This window comes from Protopterus annectens, chromosome 12.part0, assembly GCF_019279795.1.
Source record: "Protopterus annectens isolate FY-2018-M chromosome 12.part0, PAN1.0, whole genome shotgun sequence".
Lineage (NCBI taxonomy): Eukaryota > Metazoa > Chordata > Ceratodontiformes > Protopteridae > Protopterus > Protopterus annectens.
The window spans coordinates 505,975,854-505,998,784 of record NC_056746.1 but is presented as its reverse complement, the minus strand read 5'-3'; the positions used below and the strand labels follow the sequence as shown (position 1 = coordinate 505,998,784).

At 38.5% G+C, this 22,931-nt stretch overlaps 1 protein-coding gene across 3 annotated transcripts in view; it reads left to right on the top strand.

Moving 5' to 3' along the window:
- VWA3A (von Willebrand factor A domain containing 3A) overlaps positions 1-22,931 on the top strand; it is a 2,208,650-nt gene that overhangs the window by 698,375 nt on the left and 1,487,344 nt on the right. For all 3 annotated transcript variants that reach the window (XM_044089639.1, XM_044089638.1, XM_044089640.1), the window contains one exon: positions 7,766-7,831. In XM_044089639.1, coding sequence (XP_043945574.1) covers positions 7,766-7,831 — 66 coding nt within the window. The remainder of the gene's footprint in view (positions 1-7,765; positions 7,832-22,931) is intronic.

The following is a 22,931-nucleotide window of genomic DNA, read 5'->3' as shown; positions in this document are numbered from 1 at the left end:
CCAGGATGGACAGGATTAGGAATCAGTATATTAGAGCGTCAGCTCAGGTTGGACGGTTTGGAGACTAAGTCAGAGGGACGAGATTGCGTTGGTTTGGACATTTGCTGAGGAGGGATGATGGGTATATTGGGAAAAGGATGCTAAGGATGGAGCTGCCAGATAAGAGGAAAAGAGGAAGGCCTAAGATGAGGTTTATGGATGTGGTGAGAGAGGACATGTAGGCAGTTGGTATGACAGAGCAATATGCAGAGGACAGGAATAAATGGAAACAGATGATCCACTGTGGCGACCCCTCATAGGAACAGCCAAAAGAAAAGAAGATAGCCTGGAGTTTTTAGTCAGTGGATTATAATGACTGATTGGGAACATAGTTGTGTAGAATTTTTTTTCATACTGGACAGGATGGATGCTGGATAATTTTATAGGTGGTAAGAAGTTGTGTATATGTTAGTTGATGCAGCAATTCAGGCTTTTCAGTGCTATACAGTGGTGGTTTCTGAATGGGGTATGTGCTGCATATTTATCAGCTTCATTATAGCATTATTCAAGTTTCAATTTTTGTGAAGCCTGGAGGTTAGTAAGGATGGTGGGGAGGAGATTAGTAGTGGCACGTGTAGTTTTAGTTGCACTGGTGAGAAAGTTTTTGGCTCTGTAAAGCATTCCTAGCATTTTATGAGTTTTTCTTATGCAATTTTGTATATGCAGGTCAAATGTAAGATTATTATCCACTATCATCCCTAACAGTTTGCTATTAGTGACTTCAATGGTTGTATTATCAACAGAGAAGACTTATAGTTTTTTCATGAGAGAGGGATTTAAGGGAAAAAATAGTAGTTTAGTCTTTTTTGGGTTGAGCATGAGTTGTGAGTTACAAAGCCATGTTTCGGCAGCTGCTAAAGCATCCTGAGTAAGATTTTGAGGTGTACACATTGTTAGATGTACAAATGATAGTGGAATCATCTGTGTATTGTATTATAGTGGCCTGTTGTGTGGAAGTATAGAGAGTGTTGGTGAAAATGTTAGAGGAGGGGGCCAAGGATAGACCCTTGTGCTACATCGGTGGTGACTAAGAGGTAAGGAGAAAGCATAGAGTGCCATGTTACTGACTGATACCTAGTGGACAGGTAACTTTTGAACCACAGAAAGGTGGGCTTAGAGAGAACTAATGAAGACATTTGAAGAAAAGGTTTGCTGTAGCAAACTGTGTTGAAAGCATTAGACAAGTCTAGAAATAAGAAAGAGACTAGTTTTTAATTATCTCTAGCTTTATTAACAGTATCAATACTAGTTATAAGGGCAGTGCTAGTACCATGGAAAGGCCAGAAGCCATGTTGTGTAAGGGATAAGAATTCTTCCTGCAGTAGATAGTCTAGCAATTGTATTTAGGCAAGGGGAGACAAGACTGCTATAGGTCTAAAGTTATTCATGTCTGTTGAATTTGCTTCTTTGTGCAGATGGGATAATGTGTGACTTTTTCCAGAGAGAGGGAATGTGGGATTCCTGGACTGACCTATTTATAAGACTGAGACAGGATAAGCAATGCTTTTGGCTGCTAATTTTAGGTACTCACTTGGAAGATCATCAGCTAAAGAAGAGCATGGTTTAACTTTGTTTAAGAGTAGTTTTAAATAGGATATGGGCACAGGTTTGAAGGTGAAAGTGGATGTGGTGATATGTGACTGTTGGGCAGGGTTGAAATTAGATGCTGACAAATCCTTGGTTAGAGATGCTATACCATCTTCAAAAAAAAAGTTGAACTGTTCTGCAGTTTTGAGTGGTGAGTTATAAAATGTTTAAGGTTATGTTTAGTATTATTTTGAAAGTTATTATAGTATACTCATTTATTTTCAATTATTTGCATTTTAGTATGATTAAGAAGTATTCTGAAGTTTTCAAGATATGAGTTGTTTTATTTTTTTGCCATTCTTTTCATACTTTTGTCTATCCTTCATCAGCACTCTTCTCTTTTTGGATAACCAAATTGCATTATTTGTTTTCAGTCTCTTCCTTCTAGTAGGTGCAAGGCTATTTAACTGGATGTGTGAGATGTCTAGTCATATAGATTGGACATGATCACTGAGACAGTCTGACATTATATCTGTGGTGGAGTATTTGCTAGGATCTGGTACTAGGATCCAGTCTAGTAGAGAATTTGATGCCTTGTTTTAATGTGTGGGGCTATTAATTAGTTGTGTGAAACCATGTAAGTTCATGCTAGATGTAGGAGAATTAGAGTTTATGTCCAACCAATTGACATTTTCATCACCTAGTAATATTTTTCTTGTGGAAATGTTAAAGATATCCACTGTAAAATATCTTCCAGTATAGCTGTCTTGTTGCCAGGAGGGATATAAAGGATAGTATTGCTTATTTGTTTATAATTCTTTATTATAAAGAAAGGAGTAAGAAGCTCTGCTGAACTGAATTTTGTTGTTTGCTGTAAGGGGAAATGTGGTAGGTACTGGGAAATACCAAAGCAAAACTACCACCTTTTTTCTTTATATGGTCACTATGGATGATATTATAGCCAGGAAGTTTAACTCGAGAGTCATTTATGCTGGGTTTAAGCGAAGTTTCAGTTATAGCGAAAGCATCAGACTTATGTTGGGTAATCTAGGCATGTATTTCAGCAGTTTTATTTCTTATACTTCTAACATGTATTGCAGCAAAAATTAGATCATCAGGGTTGGGGGTTGGCTGTTGTTGGGTTACAGAAGTATGTAGGACAGAATTATCATTGTGTTCAATGTGATAAGTAGGGTCAGGTTTAGGGTGAATCCTCCTAGAAGGATTTTAGTAATTACGGAATAATGCATACTTCTTGTTTGGACAAGATTTTTGCACTTAATTTTGTTTTGGTTTGAGTTGAAATAAAATTAATTAGCCTATATTTGGAGTAAATGTGAGGAGCAATATTAAATCAGTTTGGTGCAATGTGTGGAGAGTATAAAGAGAAAGTGTAGATAGGTAGTTGGGACAGAGGTGGAGAAATATTATGATATATTGTTGAGTTATGGTAGGATGACAGATGGCAGTGTAGGAGGAAAAGAATAGAGGATAAGCTGAAGAGTAGCATAATTAAGTACATGAATCTGTATTTTATAGATGTCCGGTATGGGGAAGTAACAATGAAGAAGGAAACAGGAAGTTGCAAGACAGTAGGAGATTCAATTATGGTGAATTCTGAAAGGTGGAATAGGATAGATAAGGAGAAGAGTATTTTTCTATAAAAGAAGAGAGGTAGGTTGTCTTACTGTCTTCTCAGGAATGCAAGGCATAGAGAGGAATTAAAGACTAGAGTATAATGGTGTAGTCAAAATAAGAAAAATGAGAGGTTATTTAGGAATTTCAGAATTACAATACTGAGATATTTAAAAATGTCAGTATTTGATTTAATTTAATACTATTAGCAAAGGACACTGTTACTAAAATGAATGTTAAGGGAGATAAAGGGCATCCATGCTTGGTTCCTTAATTAATAGTAAACATATGAGATATAAAAAGTCTTAATTTGATATAATCTTTTGAATCTGGTTATAACTTGTTAATAGTGTTGGTAAACGCTTCAGGAAATCCAAACTTTTTTGGGTATTAAATAAGTAATTCCAATCAACAGTATTAAGTGTTGCCTCAATGTCTAAGCTTACTAATGCTATTTTATTTTAGATTTGTGGCTATTTGAGTAATCACCCTTTTTATACTCTGAAAAATAAGTTTGTTAATGATAAGAACAGTTTGGTCTTTCTTAATTTACATTATCCATTATATTTCTTAATCTTAGAGTTAAAATATATATGAATCTTTTATAATCAACATTGAGGAGAGAAATCAGTCTATACAAAGATAACACAATCAGTAAAAATCTCAAGTAGGGTGGAACTAAATTTGACTTGTGTGCTAATAGAAAGGCATCATTAAAGAAACGATATTAGAACAGAAATGTTTGTAGATTTCAGCTGATGATCCATCCAAAACTGGAGTTTTGCCATTTTTGCAATTCTTTATTACATCTTTAATCTCTGTTGCTGAGACGGTTTTGTTCAGTATAGCTTTTTAATGATCATTAAGTTTGGTATGTATGTTTTTTCAAGCAACTTTCTATTAGTGATTATATATAATATAATTTTCCTTTCTATTGAGATTTTCATGTCATTTCTTGAAAATTAGTAGCATTTCATAAACATCAGTAGTTTCTTAGTTTGAGGATTTAAAATATTACTTATTTGAGCATTTCTTTTTATTACTTTGTCTTTTAGCTAATCTATGTAAGTATCGTAGTGCGATTGAATAATTATGTAATTTGTTTCTCTGCAGCCAATTTTGTTTTATGAGTTAGTATTTTTGGTACCTGGCTATTAATGAGTTATTTGACTTGTTTTATGAAGCTACAACTTAGCTTTCGTTAAGTCATCTGGTATCATATTTTTTTTTTATCCCATTCTTTATTTTTTGAGACCATTTTCCCATTTTATTATTAATATGAACTTTAAGAGAATCCCAAGAACAACTTTACTAACTATTGAATTATCATTACATTACAAATATTCTTCTGTTTGTTAATTTAAATACATCTTACAGTCTTTTAATGTTGTCATATTATTTGGAATTCTATGTATTAAACTTTCTTATATGTATAGCTAATTCCATACTTATATAATTATGATCAGAGCTGGGACAAACAATATTTTTAAAACAATGGTTGCTTTTGAAGTAGAAGCAAAACAGTATTACTCTACAATGCTGTTAAAAGCTAAAAACATTTTACAGTTAATTTAAAGTGAAAGAGGGCTAGAGAGTCGCACCAAAACCTTTTATGCATGTAAAGAAAGCTTTCTTTGGAATTTGGTTTTAGTTGCTAAGTATATCTCAAGATTAATGTCTAGCACTTCTGGTTTTGTCATGTATAAAATGATATCATCTGCAAATACAGCCAGCTTTTCCCGACTACCAAACCAATTATATCCTTGCATTTCTCAGTCCCTTATTTTTTTAACCAATGGTTCTAAATATAAAAGGACATTATAGTGCTATGGAATATTTTAAGACAGTTTCAGATCTTCTTAGGATACAAAATTAATGAAGCTAAAACAAAGGCAATAGTGGTAAATTATATGCCCACACATAAATTGGTCCAACAATATCCATATTTATGGGGACATGATAAAATTAAGTATTTAGGAGTATGGATTAGAAATGACTCTGTGGTGGCAGCTAAGGATATGTGGGAAGACACTAAAATTGAGAAACTGGAAGTTTTGTTATAAGGATACGAATACTAAGATACAAGCCATTAAAATGTTTTTAGTCCCTTTATTCTTATACACAGGTCAGGCATACTTTAATCAACTAGAGGAGAAGTTGTGGATGGCAATTAAAAAAAAATTGAAGGATTTTATATGGGAAGAAGACAGCAAGGGTCAATTGGGATAAGCTGATTCTACCAATAGATCAAGACAGACTAGGATTACCTAGTTTGAGGGGGTATTTTAGAGCAACGCAGTTAAGGCTCATACATGGCACAAGTGGAAAGGGATGATGCTGACACAGGGAGGAAGCTCAAGAAATAAGGAGAGATTGGGATTTTGGATCCAGACTATTAAGGAGAACAACCAAAATCATAGTGTATTATATTCATAAAATAGCAGAGAGTATTCTAAGAACAAAACCAGCACGACAATGGAGAAAATAAATTTTGCTGATGGGGTCGACTGTGGTCAGGGGTACAGATAATAGGCAAGTGGGGGCTGGAATTTATTGGAGAAGACTGACAAAGGAACCAAGGTATTGGAAGCAAATAACTAGAAAGGTAATAAAATTTGAAGAGGCCAAGAATTTATTTGGACTGCAAATTACAGGTTGCCTTCCCTATCAAGGATTGGTATCAGAGTATAGGCAAAGTGAAAGAAATAGGGGGCTCCTAAATGAAAGACCAGCAATGGTAGAATTTTTAATAGAATCTAGAACAGAAGCTGCTGTTAAAAAAGGAATAATTAGTAAAGCATGTAAAATATTGCGTGATGATTATAAGAATCAATCAGAGGAGCTTAGAAAGGATTGGGAAGAGAGATTGGATAAGCAATTCAGAAAAAGACAATGGGGAATATATGCATATCTCCCAAATATGCAACAAAGTTTAGAAGATTTAGGATCTTTGCCTGGAAATGTTTACATAGGTATTTTTATACCCCAAGCAGACTCCAAAGAAGTTTTATAAGGTGGATAGCAAATGTTAGAGGTGTGACAGGCAAGAAGGAGGTAGCTAGAAACATATTTTTTGGGAGTGTAATGAGCTAGCAGACTTTTGGGATTCCCTGCTGGCACTCAGTTGGATGCTGGATGAGCAGATTGGACTGACTGGGGAGATGCATTTTTTTGAGTAATGCTGTACTATCAGAATTGCCTAGACAAAGTAAAGCCTTGCTGAGTCTAAATTATGGTGGCTGCCAAAAAAGCAATTACTAGAAAACGGAAATCAAAGTCCAGACCAACTTTACTAGAAGTAGTGAATATAGTAGGGTCTATATTAGATAATAGAACTTTCAAAAGTTCGAGTGTCATATGGTCGACACCATATGATCGAATGTTTGAAAGTTCGCACATTTTAACGGAGATCTCCGTACAGCACAGAATGGGAAGATTTCCCTTTTCTGCACTGTAGTGCGATCTCTGAGTTGGTATATTTAAAAAGCAGGGGGGGTATAGGGGGTGCAGGGGGACTTGGCCCCCTGCTTAAAACGTTCAGGTAGGTTATTTGTGTAGTTTTCTTTTTTTTATTAGATGTTCGAACTTTTAAAAGTTCGATCATATGGTGTAGACCATATGACAGTCGAACTTTTGGAAGTTTGATTATCTAATATAGACCCAATGTAGTAACAGAGATAAAACAACTGGAACTGGGCTCTTTAGAAAAGGGAAGGCGCAAACTACATAGGAAAAAGTGGGAATTGTGGGAACAATATATGCAGAGCAGGAACTAAGCTTAAGAGGCAGAATTTGAATGAGCCATATAATGCTTAACTGACAATGACTGGATGGTTTATAAGTGATGTATAATGTTTACAACTATAGTTGTTTCAGTGATGTCTGTGATGTAAACTGTTTGCGACTAAAGTGATATCATTTTGTATGTTTTTCATTTGGATAAATGTAACATTGCCTTTATCATATGTATAAATTTAATAAAGATGTTTGGAAAAAAAAAAGATTAATGTCTATCATTATCTAGCATTAAATATTGTTGCACTGTGCCTAAGACTGGGCATAGCTGGAAATCTTGTAGCTAATTAAAACAAAATGTTTTTCCTCCTAATCATGTTATATGAACAGTTCTTGACCAGAATACATTTTGTGAGACAGAATAATTTAAGAAGCAGATCGTAAAAGTATGAGATTTAAAGAAATGTCACCAGACAGTAAATCTGTAAACTTATCCTGTCTTCTTTAATGCTGCTAGCTTAGGAGAAAAAGTATTTGTTTGAGTCTTTCTGTTAATATAGCACTCATGAGTGTGTTCTATTTTTTGAACAATGCAGTTTTTGTGACTCAGAAAATGTGCAGTTTGTGGCATTTCCCCTTTGTTTCCCAGAGCACAGAGTTTTCTTAAAATTCCTGCATATGCCATTGAAACTATTGTTTATCATTACTTGTACAGTTACAACTTAAAACAAAAAGAACTAGATCTATAAGGCTTGTATGTTTAAACAGAGCTATGAATGATAGGCATTCACATGAATCTGCAAACATTTACTGATATAATTAATTGCAGAATGCATCAAAGAAATTGGCGGAAATTTCAGGAGGACGTTACCATTATTATTCTTCTGTTAATGAGGTAAACCCATATTTTTCTACAAGTTCAAATGCTTTTCATAGTCTAGAACATGTACTAGGTTTGTTACACAGAATAAGAAAACAGTAGAACAGTGCTATTTTGCATACAGAGTTCATGTGTTTGAGATATAGATGCTAAGCAATTTGCTTTGACAGCAAAACATGAAAGGTGAGTCTTGATATATATATGTTGAGAACACATAACAAGATGGGTTACAATTTAGGAAGCTATCATCATTTTTATAGTAGATGGAATTTTACCTACTTTCATGTACTACAAAACTTAGAGAAAAAGGTGTAGAAGTGCAAAGTGTTTTACAGTTTTGAAAGCTGTAAGACACTTACTGCTGCCATTCAGAGCGCTGCCAGTATGAAGAATGATGGGAAGCATAAACAGCTTTGAAAACTGTTAAACACTTCTGACATTTTTGGAAGGCTGATTGAAATCTTTAGCATCTTTCCACCTCTATTCTATGGTGTCCACTGACCACTGCTAATGCTCTAGTATGAGACTAGAGGTTAACAACAGTGACAGGTGCTTAACAAAAATATATTAAGCACCTTTTCATCACCGCCAATAGAAAGGTGATTAACAAGCTTGTCTTTTCCCCACTTTCAGTTTGTAGTCACAAAGTGAGCCATGCAATACATTTTTCAGATTACCATCTCTGGCAGACATATTTTGTCAAACCTCTTTCCGCTGTCTGCTACCAGTAGATGTGTGTTAATACTATTTATGTTTTCTACAGCAGGATGACACCATTGCAGGGCAAGTAAGAGGGGGGCATGCCTCCTCCTTCTTTGGCCAGGTATCAGGGTAAGGTTGCAGTAAGGTAGCAGTGATGATGCAGGACTTTAGGCAGGGAGATGAGACAGTATAAGGCCACCAGCAAGTTTCCACATTCTCCCCTTCTCCTATCCCTGAAACATACAGTCAGTCACACATGGAGATGATGTCCTACTTCAAAACCATAGCTTCTTCATTTCTTCTTGCCTGCAGTGTTTTATTCCCTACTGCTTCAGTAGCCTTTGGCTATATGGGTTGTCTTTTGCCCAGAACCCAACAACTGGCCAGCTTCCAAAAGATCTGGCTACCACCCACACATTCACTCTGACTGCTGATTGGACAGTCTTGTGGAGGAAAATCAGCAGTCAGAGTAAAGCTTTCTTCAATACTTTCTTGTTGCCTCATGAAGCAGTAGCTCACATTCTTCACAGGAGCATTAGCCAGCTTTCAGCTTTGTTTCATCAGATCCTAGGTTCATAGGAGGTTACTAGGCTAATGTCCCTAGAGCTTTTTTAAGCCTATCCATTTGTGCCCCAATTTTCCTAATGCCAAGGACATAAGGAACACGTAAAAAGCTAGGGTGAATTTGTGATTTCCCATCCATTGCTCCAAATTGGCTTAGGGAAGAGCTCTGCTTTACATAAATGGGGAGCCTGTTCCAGATAATGGGTAATCTATGAGACACATACCTTTCCCTCCAACATGTTTTGTTTGTCACAGACGAGGTTGAGATCCTTATATTCGGTAATTCTATTGCTGTTTGTTTTGTGAATGTGCAGCAGATCCATCAGGGCCTGTTTATTTTGTGAATGTGCAGCAGATCCATCAGGGAGGGATTGGAGAATGCTTTGTGGGTAAGGCATAGATCACCTCTCAATATTCTATAGGAGCTTGAGTACAGGGAGAAGACTTTGAGGTAGTCCACTTGAGACATGTTATTAATGCCCTGTATTCTTTTAGTGAGGAACCTTTGTGACCTCACCAGCTGTTGGAAATTTCTGGTCATGTAGATGCAAAAGGGAAAACTGTACTTGATTAGTGGGTTAATGAGGGTTGAGCATAGTGGGACTATGAACTCCTTATATCTGAATGCCATACCATTGCTTATACGTTATGCCATGTAGAAGGATTTTCTCACCAATGGACACATGGTGGTTAAAGTTCAGTTTACTGTCAACCTGAGTTTCAAAGTCCGTTACCAGTGGAACTACTCTTAGGGAGTGTTATCAGTGATGTAATTTGAAGGCTTGGTCATCTTCCCAAAGGCTACAATTATGCATTTTTTGCATTGAGGTTTACTCAATGGTTCTGTGTTTGTGTAGACTTTGTGACAGCGTACCTTTCATTTTTTCCAGTCAGACTACATTTTTTGGAAAAGGGGATTCTGACAAGATTTTAGAGTGTTGCTTATGCATTACTGTGATAGGAGACTGTGTATGTGAGTGTTAAGTATGCTGCTTGAGAACACTTTTTGACAATTTACCTTCTGACTGACTTGTTCCAGCAAAGAGTTCCACCTTCAAGACATCCGGTTATGGCATGGATATTTACCCCAATCCAGCTGTTCCATCTCCCTCTATATCTAGAAAGAAAAATCAGCTTATCAAAGAGCCTTTGCTGACACCACAAGCTCAAACAATGCCTCATCCAATAGTGGGTGAATCTGTAGTGCCCATTTGTTGTTCAACAACTTCCTCTGGTGTAGTCCTTTCAGGCACCACAAACCAGTAGTCAATGCAGAAATGGGAGAACCATCTCTTCTCGGTCACTGAGATATTCCAGGTGATTTTGCTTGACACAACTGGAGAAAGATACCTCTGGACAGAGCAGAAGTGCCTTCTCTGAGTCTGTCTTCATCCAAAACTAAAGAAAAAAAACAAAAGGCTAAACATTGTTTGTTGGGAGAAATAATGTCTTTTAGAAAAGACAATTGTTACAAGCTGATAATCGAGGTGCTCTGAAATCCTTACTTGAGAATAATGCTAGCAGAGATGTTCCTGAGAAAAACATGTCAGAGGATTCTGACATAGACCGAGACAGGGCTTCTTCTTTTGCAGATTCCCAAGCCCAAATCTCTGATTCAGTAGGAATTTTGCCCTCACAACCCCCCTTTACAGGAATTTTCCTTTTCTCAGACAAGAATGAATGAAGTATTTTTATGGGAGCAGATAGATATTACCTCTGAAGTGAGGAGAAATTATGATTCGTTGCAAGTAAATATACCTCACCCCCCCCCCCCCACATTCTTCCTGTTGTATCAGCCTTTGAGGATCTATTTAATGCTGCCTGTAATAATACTGACTCTCAATCTTCCATCCTCAGAAAGGCATGTAGACTTTACAGAGTTTGTTTTCCCACCTCAGATCTGATCCTGCAGCTATAGCCAAGTCTACATCTTCACCAGATGGGAATAATCTTTTGGATTCTTCCATTTCTTCTGTGGACAAAAAAGTAAGAGTATTAAACAGATTTGGTAAGGGAATATTTTCTTCTTCCACTTAAGCTTATAGAATTATTAACTATCAGATTTGTATATGGAAGTTTATTCTTTTTTAGGCCAACAGCTTGAGAGAATGATCTGCTACTCTCCCTCCTGAAAGTAGTGCCTATATGAATTCCATTGTTTCTAACAATTCATAAGTATCAAAACTTGCTTTAAAGAGTATGTAGGATTGTACAGTTGTTGTGTCTAGAACCACTGCTACATTGTTTAGGATGCATGTCTAGGCACATAATCATAAGTTTTCTGACAAGATAACATCTGAAATGTTAAATTCAGCTTTAAATAAGGAGGTTTTGTTTGTCCCATCTGCTACTCTGGTCCTCAAACAATTTGATAAGTGAGGGAAATTAATACAGAGAGTTTCCAAAATTTTTCATTCCTCTTTTTATAAATCTCCCCAAATCCTCTTTTCCTTCTAAAAAACAGGTCAAACAATCTCTGCCTTCTCAAGCCAGTGAATGAAAAAACAGTGGCAGGAGGGGAATAACAAGAAACAAGTATCTTTTTCAAACATGGGAGAGTCTATTACTTCAGAATGACTATATCAGCGTTCTGACCCCCTTCCCCATGCATTCTACCCTTATCTCTCTAAATCTGTCCCAGAAACTGACTCTTCATTTCCTTTTGGCAATAAATTGCTTTAGACTCTTGGTTGCTATACATGGTTCAGGAGGGATACTTTTGGAAATTAATATAAATACCTCCTTTAATAGGAGTTCCTCCCCATCCTCCGAACCAGAGCTTTTTTTCACAGATTCTTAAGCAGTTACTCACCCCAGGATTCATTTAACCATTACCAAAGAAAGAATTGTCTTGGAGACCAGTTCTATAGCTTTCCTTTCTAAATTGATATGTAAAAGGACCAATATTCAGGATGTTGACCCTTCAGTATCTGTTGCTACTTATTTCCCAATGAAGCTTTTTTTGGTAGCATTATATCTAAAAGATGCATATCATCACATTCCCATATCCACAGGCTTTGGGAAATTTCTCAGATTTTCAAATTATCAGTTCTCTGTATTACCATTTGGGTTATCTACAGCTCCAAGGGTGTTTATCAAGTGTGTAGCACCAATCATAGCTCATTGCTGACTGAATGGCATTCAGGTATTTCTTTATTTAGACAATTTTCTCATCTTTGCAGAGTCTTTTCCCAGATGTCAAGAGTCATTAGAATGTTTTTTTTTTGCTTTTGGCCAAGCTGGGATTCCATGTAAATGTTCAGAAATTCCCCTTGACCCCTTCATATAGGCCTGTCTTTCTGGGGTGCCTTTAGACAGCTCTCAGCATAATTTTTTTATATAACAGAAGGCAAATTTTAATCTGAAAACTTTCTTGAACTTCTCCAGTCAGTCACAGCCATAGAGTATCTTAAGAAACTGGGGTTTATGGTTTGAATGATTGTCATGATTCCTCTCACCAGATTACACACAAGAAAGAATTATTGTTTTCTGAAAAATGGAAACATTTGCATCCTCTGCAATTTCAGATTCCAAATTTAGGTTTTGTAAAAAAAGAAACTGCAATGATGGAAATTATAAATAGAAGCAAAGCTGATTCTCCCCTTTTCTTCAACTCATTCAAGCTAATCAGTAACTACAGATAACTCAGATTGTGCTTGGGGCAATTTCTGTGTAGGTAAAGGTGCAAGGCTGTTGAATTCCATGGACAGACCAAAGCTCATAAATGAAATGAAATGTTTGCTAAGATCCATGCTTAAAATCTCTTCATTATCTAAGGTCCCTAGTACCATACCTCTCAACTTCTTAGTGCAAAATATCTGGACGAAGCCAACAATAATGGGAGAACAAATACTGATCTTATAAACTTAGAATATATATAGAATAATAGGCTTTGCATTGGCATACATTTTCTGAATAGTATGACATCTGAAACTCATTATTTAGTGATTTCAGTCCTCAATGATTTCCCACAAACACAAATTTTATGAGAAACTGACCAAAAATAAGGCAAAAATCTGGGCATTCTATAAAACTCTGTACAGTTGAGAGGTATGCCCAGGACCTCTTCAGGTGATTACAGACAACACTAGAGTGATGTGATGCTTAAATAAACAGGGAGGCACCAGGTAATATCCTCTTTGTAGGCTGGCTATTATGTCTTTAGAGGTAGTTCTTCCAGTACACCTTAATTCCTGCATTCCATCAGAGCAAAACATACTGTCAGACAAGCAGAGCAGAACCAGGAGAGGCCCTCGTGAATGGAAACTGAATTAGGGTTCTTACAGGAACTGATCCAGTTATAGGAACACCTCAAATAAATCTCTTTGTCCCCTTTCAAAACAGACAACTGAACAAACTCTGCTCCAAAACTCACTGAAAGCAAGCCTGACAAACAAAAGCATTTTCTTTCCCATGGTCAGGAAGGTTCCTTTATAACTTTTCACTCTTTCCACTGATATCCAGGGTAATTTTGAAGATTCAGAAGGCCTCTCTAAAGATCATTTTAGTGATTCCATTATGGCCCTGGTAACATTGTGTTTCCCTTCTTATGGAATTGACCAAGGACAACTACTACAAACATCCTCACAAACTAGACCTACTGTCATAAGACAAGGGGTGTTTGATACACCCCAGTGTCAAAAATCTTCAACTAACTGCCTAGATGACTCAATTCTGATTCCTTTAAGGCACATCTTTCATGAGGACATGCAGCAGATATTAAAGAAGCCAAGAAAACCTTCTATTAGGAAATCTTAATGCAGGAGGAAAAAAATTCTCCTTGGTGCCTAGCCAATAAGCAGGGGCAATCGATGATTATGTACTACTAATGCTCAAATATTTCTGCGAGTTTCTATCCTCTGGCTTCTCTTATTCCTCTGTTGATGGACATCATCCTGCCATTTCAGCATATCTGCTAATGGATCCTCCAATTCTTCTCTGTTTTTAGTGAAACAGTTTCTGAAGAGAGTTTTACTCCTCAGACCTCCTCATAAATAGTTGGCTCCTTCTTGTGATCTTAACGTTGTGCTAGAGAGTTTACCATGTCTCCATTTGAACCTGTTGAACACACAGAGTTTGGGTTCATTGCATTGAAAACTGCTCTTTTCTTTGCTCTGACATCTGCAAGAAGAGTATCTGAGTTTCAGGCTCCCACGGTTGGCGAACCTTATCTGATCTTCCACAGAGATAAGATTACATTATGAACAAATCCTTCATTTATGCCATAAGTTGATTCAGGGTTAAGTTTGAATCAAGGCATCACTCACCTGGTGTAATATTCAGATCCTGATAACCAGGGAGAAACAATTCTGTATACTGTAGATGTTCATAAGCAGCTCAGGTAACCAAGTCCTTTAGAAAACATGATCAGCTTTTTGATTTATATGTTGAGATAGAGAAAGGACAACCTCTGCCAAAATAGACTGTTTCCTGATGGTTGTCCTCCGCTATTACTTTTTGTCACTCTCACCATTGTAACCCAGTTCCAAGTGATATAAAGGCTCATGCTACCAGAGCCTTGGTTTCTTCACTGGAATATTGGAAAGATGTGGACTCTAGAAGTATTATAGAGGAAGTTACATGATTCTCTGTGCATACATTTACAAGGCATTTCATATCCAGGGCAGGCTATTTCTGGATCATTTTCTAGGGTCTCCTGGATCATTATCCTTCCTCCTCCACCTAGGTTGGAAAGGCTTTGGTGATCAACCCATTTAGCCTAAAGGCCAATTACAGTAGTGGGAATGATGAACATAGTACATAGAGGTATACTGCAGCACTGAGGAATTTGAACATCTACTGTTATGAGTAAGTGAAACATACACGACTGTACATTTTAGCCTTGAGCATATGACTGCTGCACGGGGCTGGATTTATCCTGCCATGGGCCCTATGCACCAGGGAAGGCAAGGGCATTGTTAACCAACCCCCACATGTGCCATTTTCTATCCTTGTGCTAAATACATGGCTACAGGTGGCTGCCAGATAATAAATGGAAGTCACCTGCAGGTTAATGTTGTTGTCTGCCATAAAGACTGGTTTCACCAGTGACTGGAAGAAAGAAGCAGTCATTGTTATCCTAGCCATTAACCTCTATCCTGCCCCACTGGCACGTAGTCCCTATGCACAGATTTACTGTGTTAGAGTGGCATGACACTAATGTTCTAATAATCACTGCTACAGTAGCCTTAGTTAAATGGGTTGAATCCTGTATAGGATACATCATCTGGCCAGCTTCCAAAGCTTTCAGGCACCTTCCACTTGTTCTAACCATTAGTCAGCTCAAGATGAGCTGACTAAAAGTCAAGTCTGGAGGCCAAGTCTTCAGGCTTTTCCTGCTGCTCAAGACAGTGCTCCTCTGTTGGCTTTTGAGGATTGATAATTGGCTAATGATATTCCATTGCTGATTAGTTCCCTTTGAGGAAAAAAAAAACTTCTCCCTTAGGTTTTATGACAGAAAACATTATTTTGTTTGGCTGGGAGAAAGTATATCTCATGACTGTCACTTGACTTTTGTACACTTTTAAATGTGAGTGTTATTGTGGGAAAAAGTTGGTAAAAGTAACTTTAAACTATTTTTCTCTAGAAACTGTTGTGGTTTATTTTTGGGAGCTGGATAAGTGTGTAAAGTGATCTTTACTGTGTTTAAGAAGGGAAAAATAACTTTTTTTACAACTTAACCTGTTTTCCGGTTTGTTGCAGCAAGGCTTACCCAGGAAAGTATAAATATAGTTATTTAAATTTTGCTTAAATATTTTAAGTTACACTTATAGTGACTGTGTAGTGATACTTTTTTTTTTTTTTTTTTTCATGGGATGATTGTGAATTACTGCAAGATCTTAGCATTGTTTAAACATTATACTGCACTTCTATATCCATAAGTACAATTACTTGCAAAAGCAAACTTGGTGTGTCCTAGTCTTGTAGTTTAATTTGCAGCTGTGGCAATACTGTGAACTACTGCCAGATTTGAGCCTCATTTAGGCATTTATTACTGCAGTTTTTCTAGAAACAGTGTCACTGGTAATTTTTTTTGTGTACTCTGGTGCCTTCGATTGTGGTAGAATCACAGTAATTGGGAGTATTATAAAGTCTTCTGGACTGGTGCTTCAGTGCTTTACAACTATTTATATTCCAGTTTTGCTGCTAGTGTCTTTTATTCTGCTTATCATTTACCTTCTTAAAGTTGCATACCATTGCCTTTCTGTTCCGCTGCTCTTTGTGTCTGCCTCAGCCCCCACTGAGACATTAAGCAAAGGTTTCTGAAATTCTAACCTACTTGGGGGTCATTAACCTATATCTTAGAGTCACAGAACTAAAGCTCCACTACTGGCTTTATATGATTGGATCCCTCTCTAGCTGGCCTGCTTTTTGCCTATCCTTCCCACCCTTTTTCTATTGTGGATTTAAAGGGCTGTGCCTCTTGCCTCCACTCATTATGGTAATCTGACTTCCAAAGTCCCTCCATTCTTTCATTGTTATTGTCTGTTGTGTAAGCTGTTTAAGTACATTTCTCACACATTATTTTCCATAGGTCCATAATACTTGGTACCCACCCAGCAAACCAGTATTGCTCTTGAATAAACCTTTAATACAAATTGTTTCATAGGTTCATAGGTAAGTACTAAAATAGCTGTCCTTGCAGGCCATTTCCCATTTTGTGCTCCAAATAACCTATCCCATTTGGTTATAGATTGACCTTACCCATCCCATAGTCAACAATTTTATATTACCCCTAATGAGAGTAACTGGGATCATACTATGGATAATTTGAGGGGACTTGTGCATGAGATAAAGCATTTAGGAGCTGCTTGTGTCCATTAGTAATACAGGGCGCAGTCCAGGGGTAAATTTTATGCTTCCCATTCATAGATTTAAGTTGTTCCTTAATGAATCTCCTGATCATTTATCAGAAGCTTCCATCTGCTTGGCACCCTTGCCACATTCTGAGAGAGTCCTGAATGGATTATGTTCCATCCTTGGCAGATAAGAGATTTATTTTATTATTTTGCATTTTGTTTAGCTGTTTTAGGATGTTACTGCTTTATTTTTGCTTTATTTGTTGATGTTGCACTTGCACTTATTTTAAAGGTCCATAATACTTGAAATATCCTAGTCCAGGTAGTTTGTTTACATGGTTTTGTGGTAGCATTGATAAGTGTAAGCAGAAGTGTGGTAGATGAAACATTTACAAGCAGGGCCTGGGAGATGAACCATTTACAGGATGTCTGTGTCCATTAAAGACATAAGTAACAAACCAGAGATTAATTTTCTGTTCCCCATCCCGTTGTCTCAGTTACATTTGAATTGACTGGGATACAGCTCACAAGACACACCAACTGTCATTACCTTTATTAGAAATTCTAACATCTTCTCAAACATGTATGACCATAAACGAGATGCTGACCTCCCCAAGTACCTAATTCTGTTGGAGCCCTAGACTATAAGCCTTAAAAACTTAGTCCATGCAATTAATATCTCTAATCTGCCTCCCAGTGGCCCCTTTTCAGAACTTCTTATCAGTTGCTCATTTCATTCGCAGGTAAGAAAAAATGACAACCTGTGTCAAGGCTGACTATTTCAAAATGGTTGTCTCATGTTATTACTTTTTAAATACCCACCACAACAAAACAATTCCAGAGAGGGTCAAGGTTCACTTTACCAGGGCCTTGGCTGCATCTGTGGAATATTGGGAAAGACTGTATGCTAGAACTATTTTAGAAGCAATAACTTGGTCCTCTGTGCACACTTTTACAAAACACAATATACAAAACAAAATAAACTAGACACTTTCTCCAAGTCTAGTGCAGACTTGACTAGGACCAAACTCCAGGGGCTTTTGGACCCTCATCCTTTCTCCTCCGAGTCAGTTTAAGCTATGGTAATCTGCCTATATAACTAAGGCTACTGCAGCAGGGATCAAATGAAGAACATAGTACAGTTGTATAAGTAAACTTACCATAACCATAGATGTTTGAATGATCACTGCTGCCATATCTGCTCCCTCCCTTCATTCCATGTTTTTGTATGTTTTTATGTCAAGGTATGGACTTTTTATTGTTATTTTCCTGGCATTGTCCTCTCAGGGCTTTAGCCTCCCTCTCTTGTCTTGGCATGATTGCTCTGAACAGGTTTACATCCAAATCTGACTTTTAGTCTGCTAGTTTGGGCAACCGGAAGGAGCCCTAAGACCTTTGAAAGCTGGCCAGCTGTACAGGATCCAACTGATATTGCTAGGAAATTTATTTTAAAGCAAGGAGTTTTTTTGTTAGATTGTCACAAAGCTGTATCATACATTTAAATGAGAGTTTTTTTTTCTGTCAATTTAAAAGTTGTGTAAAGTAAAGGAAAACCATTTTTTTTTCCTGTGAAGAAATTGTTTACTTTACCAAAGGAATTTCCAAAAACCTGTACTTATTCCTCCTGTTTTGCCTGCTTTAGAGGATGTATGTTACTGCTTGCAATTTTCCTGATAGTCAGTCAGCTGTCCCTAAAAAACGCAGGAAGGATGTTTAAGTTCCTCAGTCTTTTAAGCTTTTCTACACTGTTTCCATACCTGACCCAGCAGCTATAGCTTTAGTTGATTGCACTGCTACAAAACACTTAGGGGGGAATTTAATAAAGCCTACACAGACTTTTTTTTTCCATGTAGGCATAGTGACACAGGGCTTACACAGAAGTAAACAGATGTGTGATCTAGTAAACAGAGTTGAAGATATGCACAAGGCTGCCAACACAGAAGTGTCTGTGGCATGCAGATCACCTGATAAGCAGGTGAATTGCATGCAAAAGGGTGGTAGAGCAATCCAGCAAGCAGATAGGCAGTCCTGCATATACCCTGTGTTGGTGTCTGAAATGTACATGGTAAAATTCCATGTACAGGATGTTAAACAGGCAACAGGGACTGTAAAAGTGCAGTTAGAAGGACAGAAATAGCATAGCAGACACAGATATGTGGAAAACTATCCACTGTGTGTCCAAAACCTACTAGAAAATAATTAAAATTTTTTTTTTAATAATCAGGTTATGTTTGCGTGGTGAGCCATAGTGAGCAAACATGCCATTATGAAAAATAAAAAATGTAAAAAGTAAAAACGAAAGTAAGTAGTATGTGACAGTTATGCATTAAAGGACCCCGCGTGGAGTATGTACAATGGTAGACTGCTGTGGTTGCTAATGAGGCAGGGCCTGGAACCATGTAGTTTCCAGGTTGTGTGCACGGAACTCTATGCAAATGAGCTGGGGTTACTGAATAGCACAAATGGGTATTAGTGCTGCAGATCCCATCGTGTAGGCAGAGAACCATGTTGGTGTCCACAGAAGAGGTAGCTGACATCAAAAGGGGGTGTGTCCACATTCTTTTAAGCTCATTGGAGTTCAGAGGTGCCTACTTACATGGCACGCTGCTCTGCTCAGCAGGGGGGTGTGTGCAGTGTCTGCTGAGCATTGTTTACCTTTAGGGCACGTGTTTCAGTGGGTCTGAGTGTGTTTGCATGGCATGCCACAGTGCTGAGTGAAGAAGGCTGTTAAAAAAAAAAAATTGGCTGAGAAAGGCAATGATATCCTAATTACTGATGACCCCTGTTCCACTTGAACTAGGGCCATTAACAGTCCTTAATGATGTACTTGGCAGATGGAATGCATCATAGGTAGCCAATCAGAAAGGCTTCACCTACAGCAAAGCACTATAAAGGTTGCAGAAAACCTACAATCTGATTTCACCCCATACTCTGCACCAGTAGAATACAGACTTAGGACTTTTAACTGAAGAAATGCTAGGGGCTGCTGCAGGTCTAATATATATGTATGTGCTAGATGCTGAGGTCAGTGCTGCTGCTGACCGTAGGCCTAGACTGAGAAGGAGAAGAATGTTCAGACCCAGGGTAACCTTCCAGGGGCTACATGAGCTGGAGACTGTAGAAGGGTACAGGGTGGACAGAGACATACTGTAAGGACTTATGAGCTCAACTGACCTCAACTGAAACCCAGAGCCAACAGAGGGAAACTATCTTAGTGGAAACAAAGGTATGTGTAGCTCTTGGGATACTAGCTATGGGTACATTCCAAAGACCAACCAGGGACATGATGGGGGTCTCACAGGCATCAGCATCCAGGGTACTCCACCAGTTCCTGGATGCCATGCTATCACATGCCAGTGAGCACATTTATTTTCTCCTCAGCCCTGAGGCGAGGGTCAGCACTATGCAACACTTCTACCATGTAGCACACTACCCTGAGGTACTGGGTGACATATATTGCACTCATATACACATCAAGGCACCACCAGGTGAAGAAGGTAGAATCTACGTCAACCGCAAGGGGTACCAGTCCATCAACTGCCAGGTCATGTGGAATGCACAGGGCATTATCATGAATGTGTGTGCTGGTAGCCCTGGCAGTTATCATGACTCCCATATCTGGCACGCATCACAGCTGTACCAGATGTTTGCTAGGGGGATATCCCACACGGCCATTTACTGGGAGATGCTGGCTATGCACTGGAACTGTGGGTGATGACACTTATCAGAAATGCACACACACCCACCGAAGAACACCATAATAAGGCACACGCACAAACTAGGAACATCATAGAGCATGGGTTTGGGCTGCTGTAGTCATGGTTCCAGTGCCTCGATATATCTGGTGGAGCCCTGCAGTATGCTCCAGCCACATGTGCACAGATGTTCACAGTATGTGCCATGCTACACAATATGATCCTGCAGAAACAGTTGTAGCAGGATCAGCAAAAGGAAGGGATACACAGCCTACCACCAATGCCTAAGTCACCACAGACACACCAATGGGGGGACTCCAAGGAAGAAACCCCTGAGGTTGTCCCTGTAGGCAGATGTAGGTGTGCCCAGTATGCCCTGGCCTTGGCCAAAAGACAGCGCATAGCACATGAACTGACAACCTAGGGCCCTAGGCACTGATACCTTACTCTAACTCGCATACATATTAGTAAAAATGATTTGAGCCAGCCGACACCACCTGTACCTCACCATGTATTGGCTGTGGACTGCATGCATCAGAGTCAGCCATGAACTACAGGTCTGTCAACTGCTGCATTCGCGAAGTAAGTCACACAGCTATTCACCACTTGTAAGGGGTACTAAAATATGGTATCATTTGTATGGACCTGCCGCATGTATGTATGTATGGGACTATAGTGGGCTATTGGGCTACTTGGGAAGATCTAACCGCCACATGGGACAACAGGTACTCTGTCCAATAGTATGTGCCCATAATATGCACTAGGCCACATGGCTGAAAAATCCACTGCATTATACAAGGGAGATGGCGAACAGTGAGGTATCACAATATTCACACAACTATCTATGCCAGCAGAGCATGGACTGGTCGTCCTCCACCCCCAGCTCATCAGTGTACCCATACAACTGCTGTAGCAGTATATCTGCAATGATATATCAGCAGACCACCCAATTCCAGGGCTGTGACATAGAACCCAACCACATGTTCTATATCTCCTGTAACGCAGGGGTGACAGCGTATGTCTGTATGCTGTTGATTGTGTTATGAATGACACATCCCTGTCTGGGAGCCTGTGTGGCTCAGTAGGCTAGGAATATTAGCATGACTGATGGTGTTGCTGGTTTGAATCTGGCAGTAGCCACATCTTTTGCTTGTGAGGTAGTCTTAATGTGGTGTCCCCACAGACTGTCATACCCATCGCTGTGTTACTGCATGAAAACTGGACGAAGCCAGAGAGAATGGGGGGACAAAGGGCCAAAACTAGAGACAGACATTCAGATGCTCTGATTCACCTAGAAGATGGCTAGTATAAAAGCAGGTTCCGTCAGTACAGAATATATGACAGATATAAAGTCCAACACTCAAATGTTTGACTGTAGTTAATACTATTCACTGACTGCCTTAAAAACATTTTATTGGAACACCACAAATGTATGAGCAACAGGCAAGATGTATAGGGTGACATGCTGGACATTATGAAAAACATGTACAGGTAGAGGTATGTGGACTGTCACCCTGCATGTGGTGTTACATCATGCAACCCAGTCACATATTAATTACAGCACACAGCCAGGGAATGCCATGGACAATTTCAAGAAAGTGCTGTACTGTGGAAACAGGTGCAGCTGCCAATGTCTGTAGCACACAAAATCATGGCCTGGAGTGCAGGTAGCTGTGGCCTGGAGTCACCTTGTAAATGCTGATAGTTCCACTGGGCATACTCCTACACTTAGCTAACTTGAGTGCAATTCTGTTGCCTCTTCCTCACAAAAACCTGCTATGTGGAAATACGTCTGCACATACAGACAAGCTACCTCTACATATCTGTCTGACCCTATCCACCTCCCACATGCACAGTGTATCTATCAGTATGTACCCCATATGCATATAAACCCCATTTTATATATATATATATATATATATATATATATATATATATGTATGTATGTATATATATATATATATATATATATATTACAATGATGCATACTGTCCACATATATCTACAGAAGACATATACATAATGTACACACAGCAACATTTATAGGGACGTCCCTGTTATACACATTTATATATATATATATATATATATGTGTGTGTGTGTGTGTGGGGGGGGGGGGGGGTGTATGGATTTCCCCACATTCCCTCGGAATGTTGAGGTTATCAGCACTCACACAGCAAAACAGTTGCCAAAATGGACCAAACCAAGGCTGTGATAGTACATAATCCACTCACCCAGAGACCCCTGTGCCTGTGGAAAGTCATCTTGTAGACAGACACATGTGAGCAGGTGTACTGTATAATGGTTCAATGCATGCCTTGGACAGGCCATATTGTTCCTGGCTACATGTTTGCC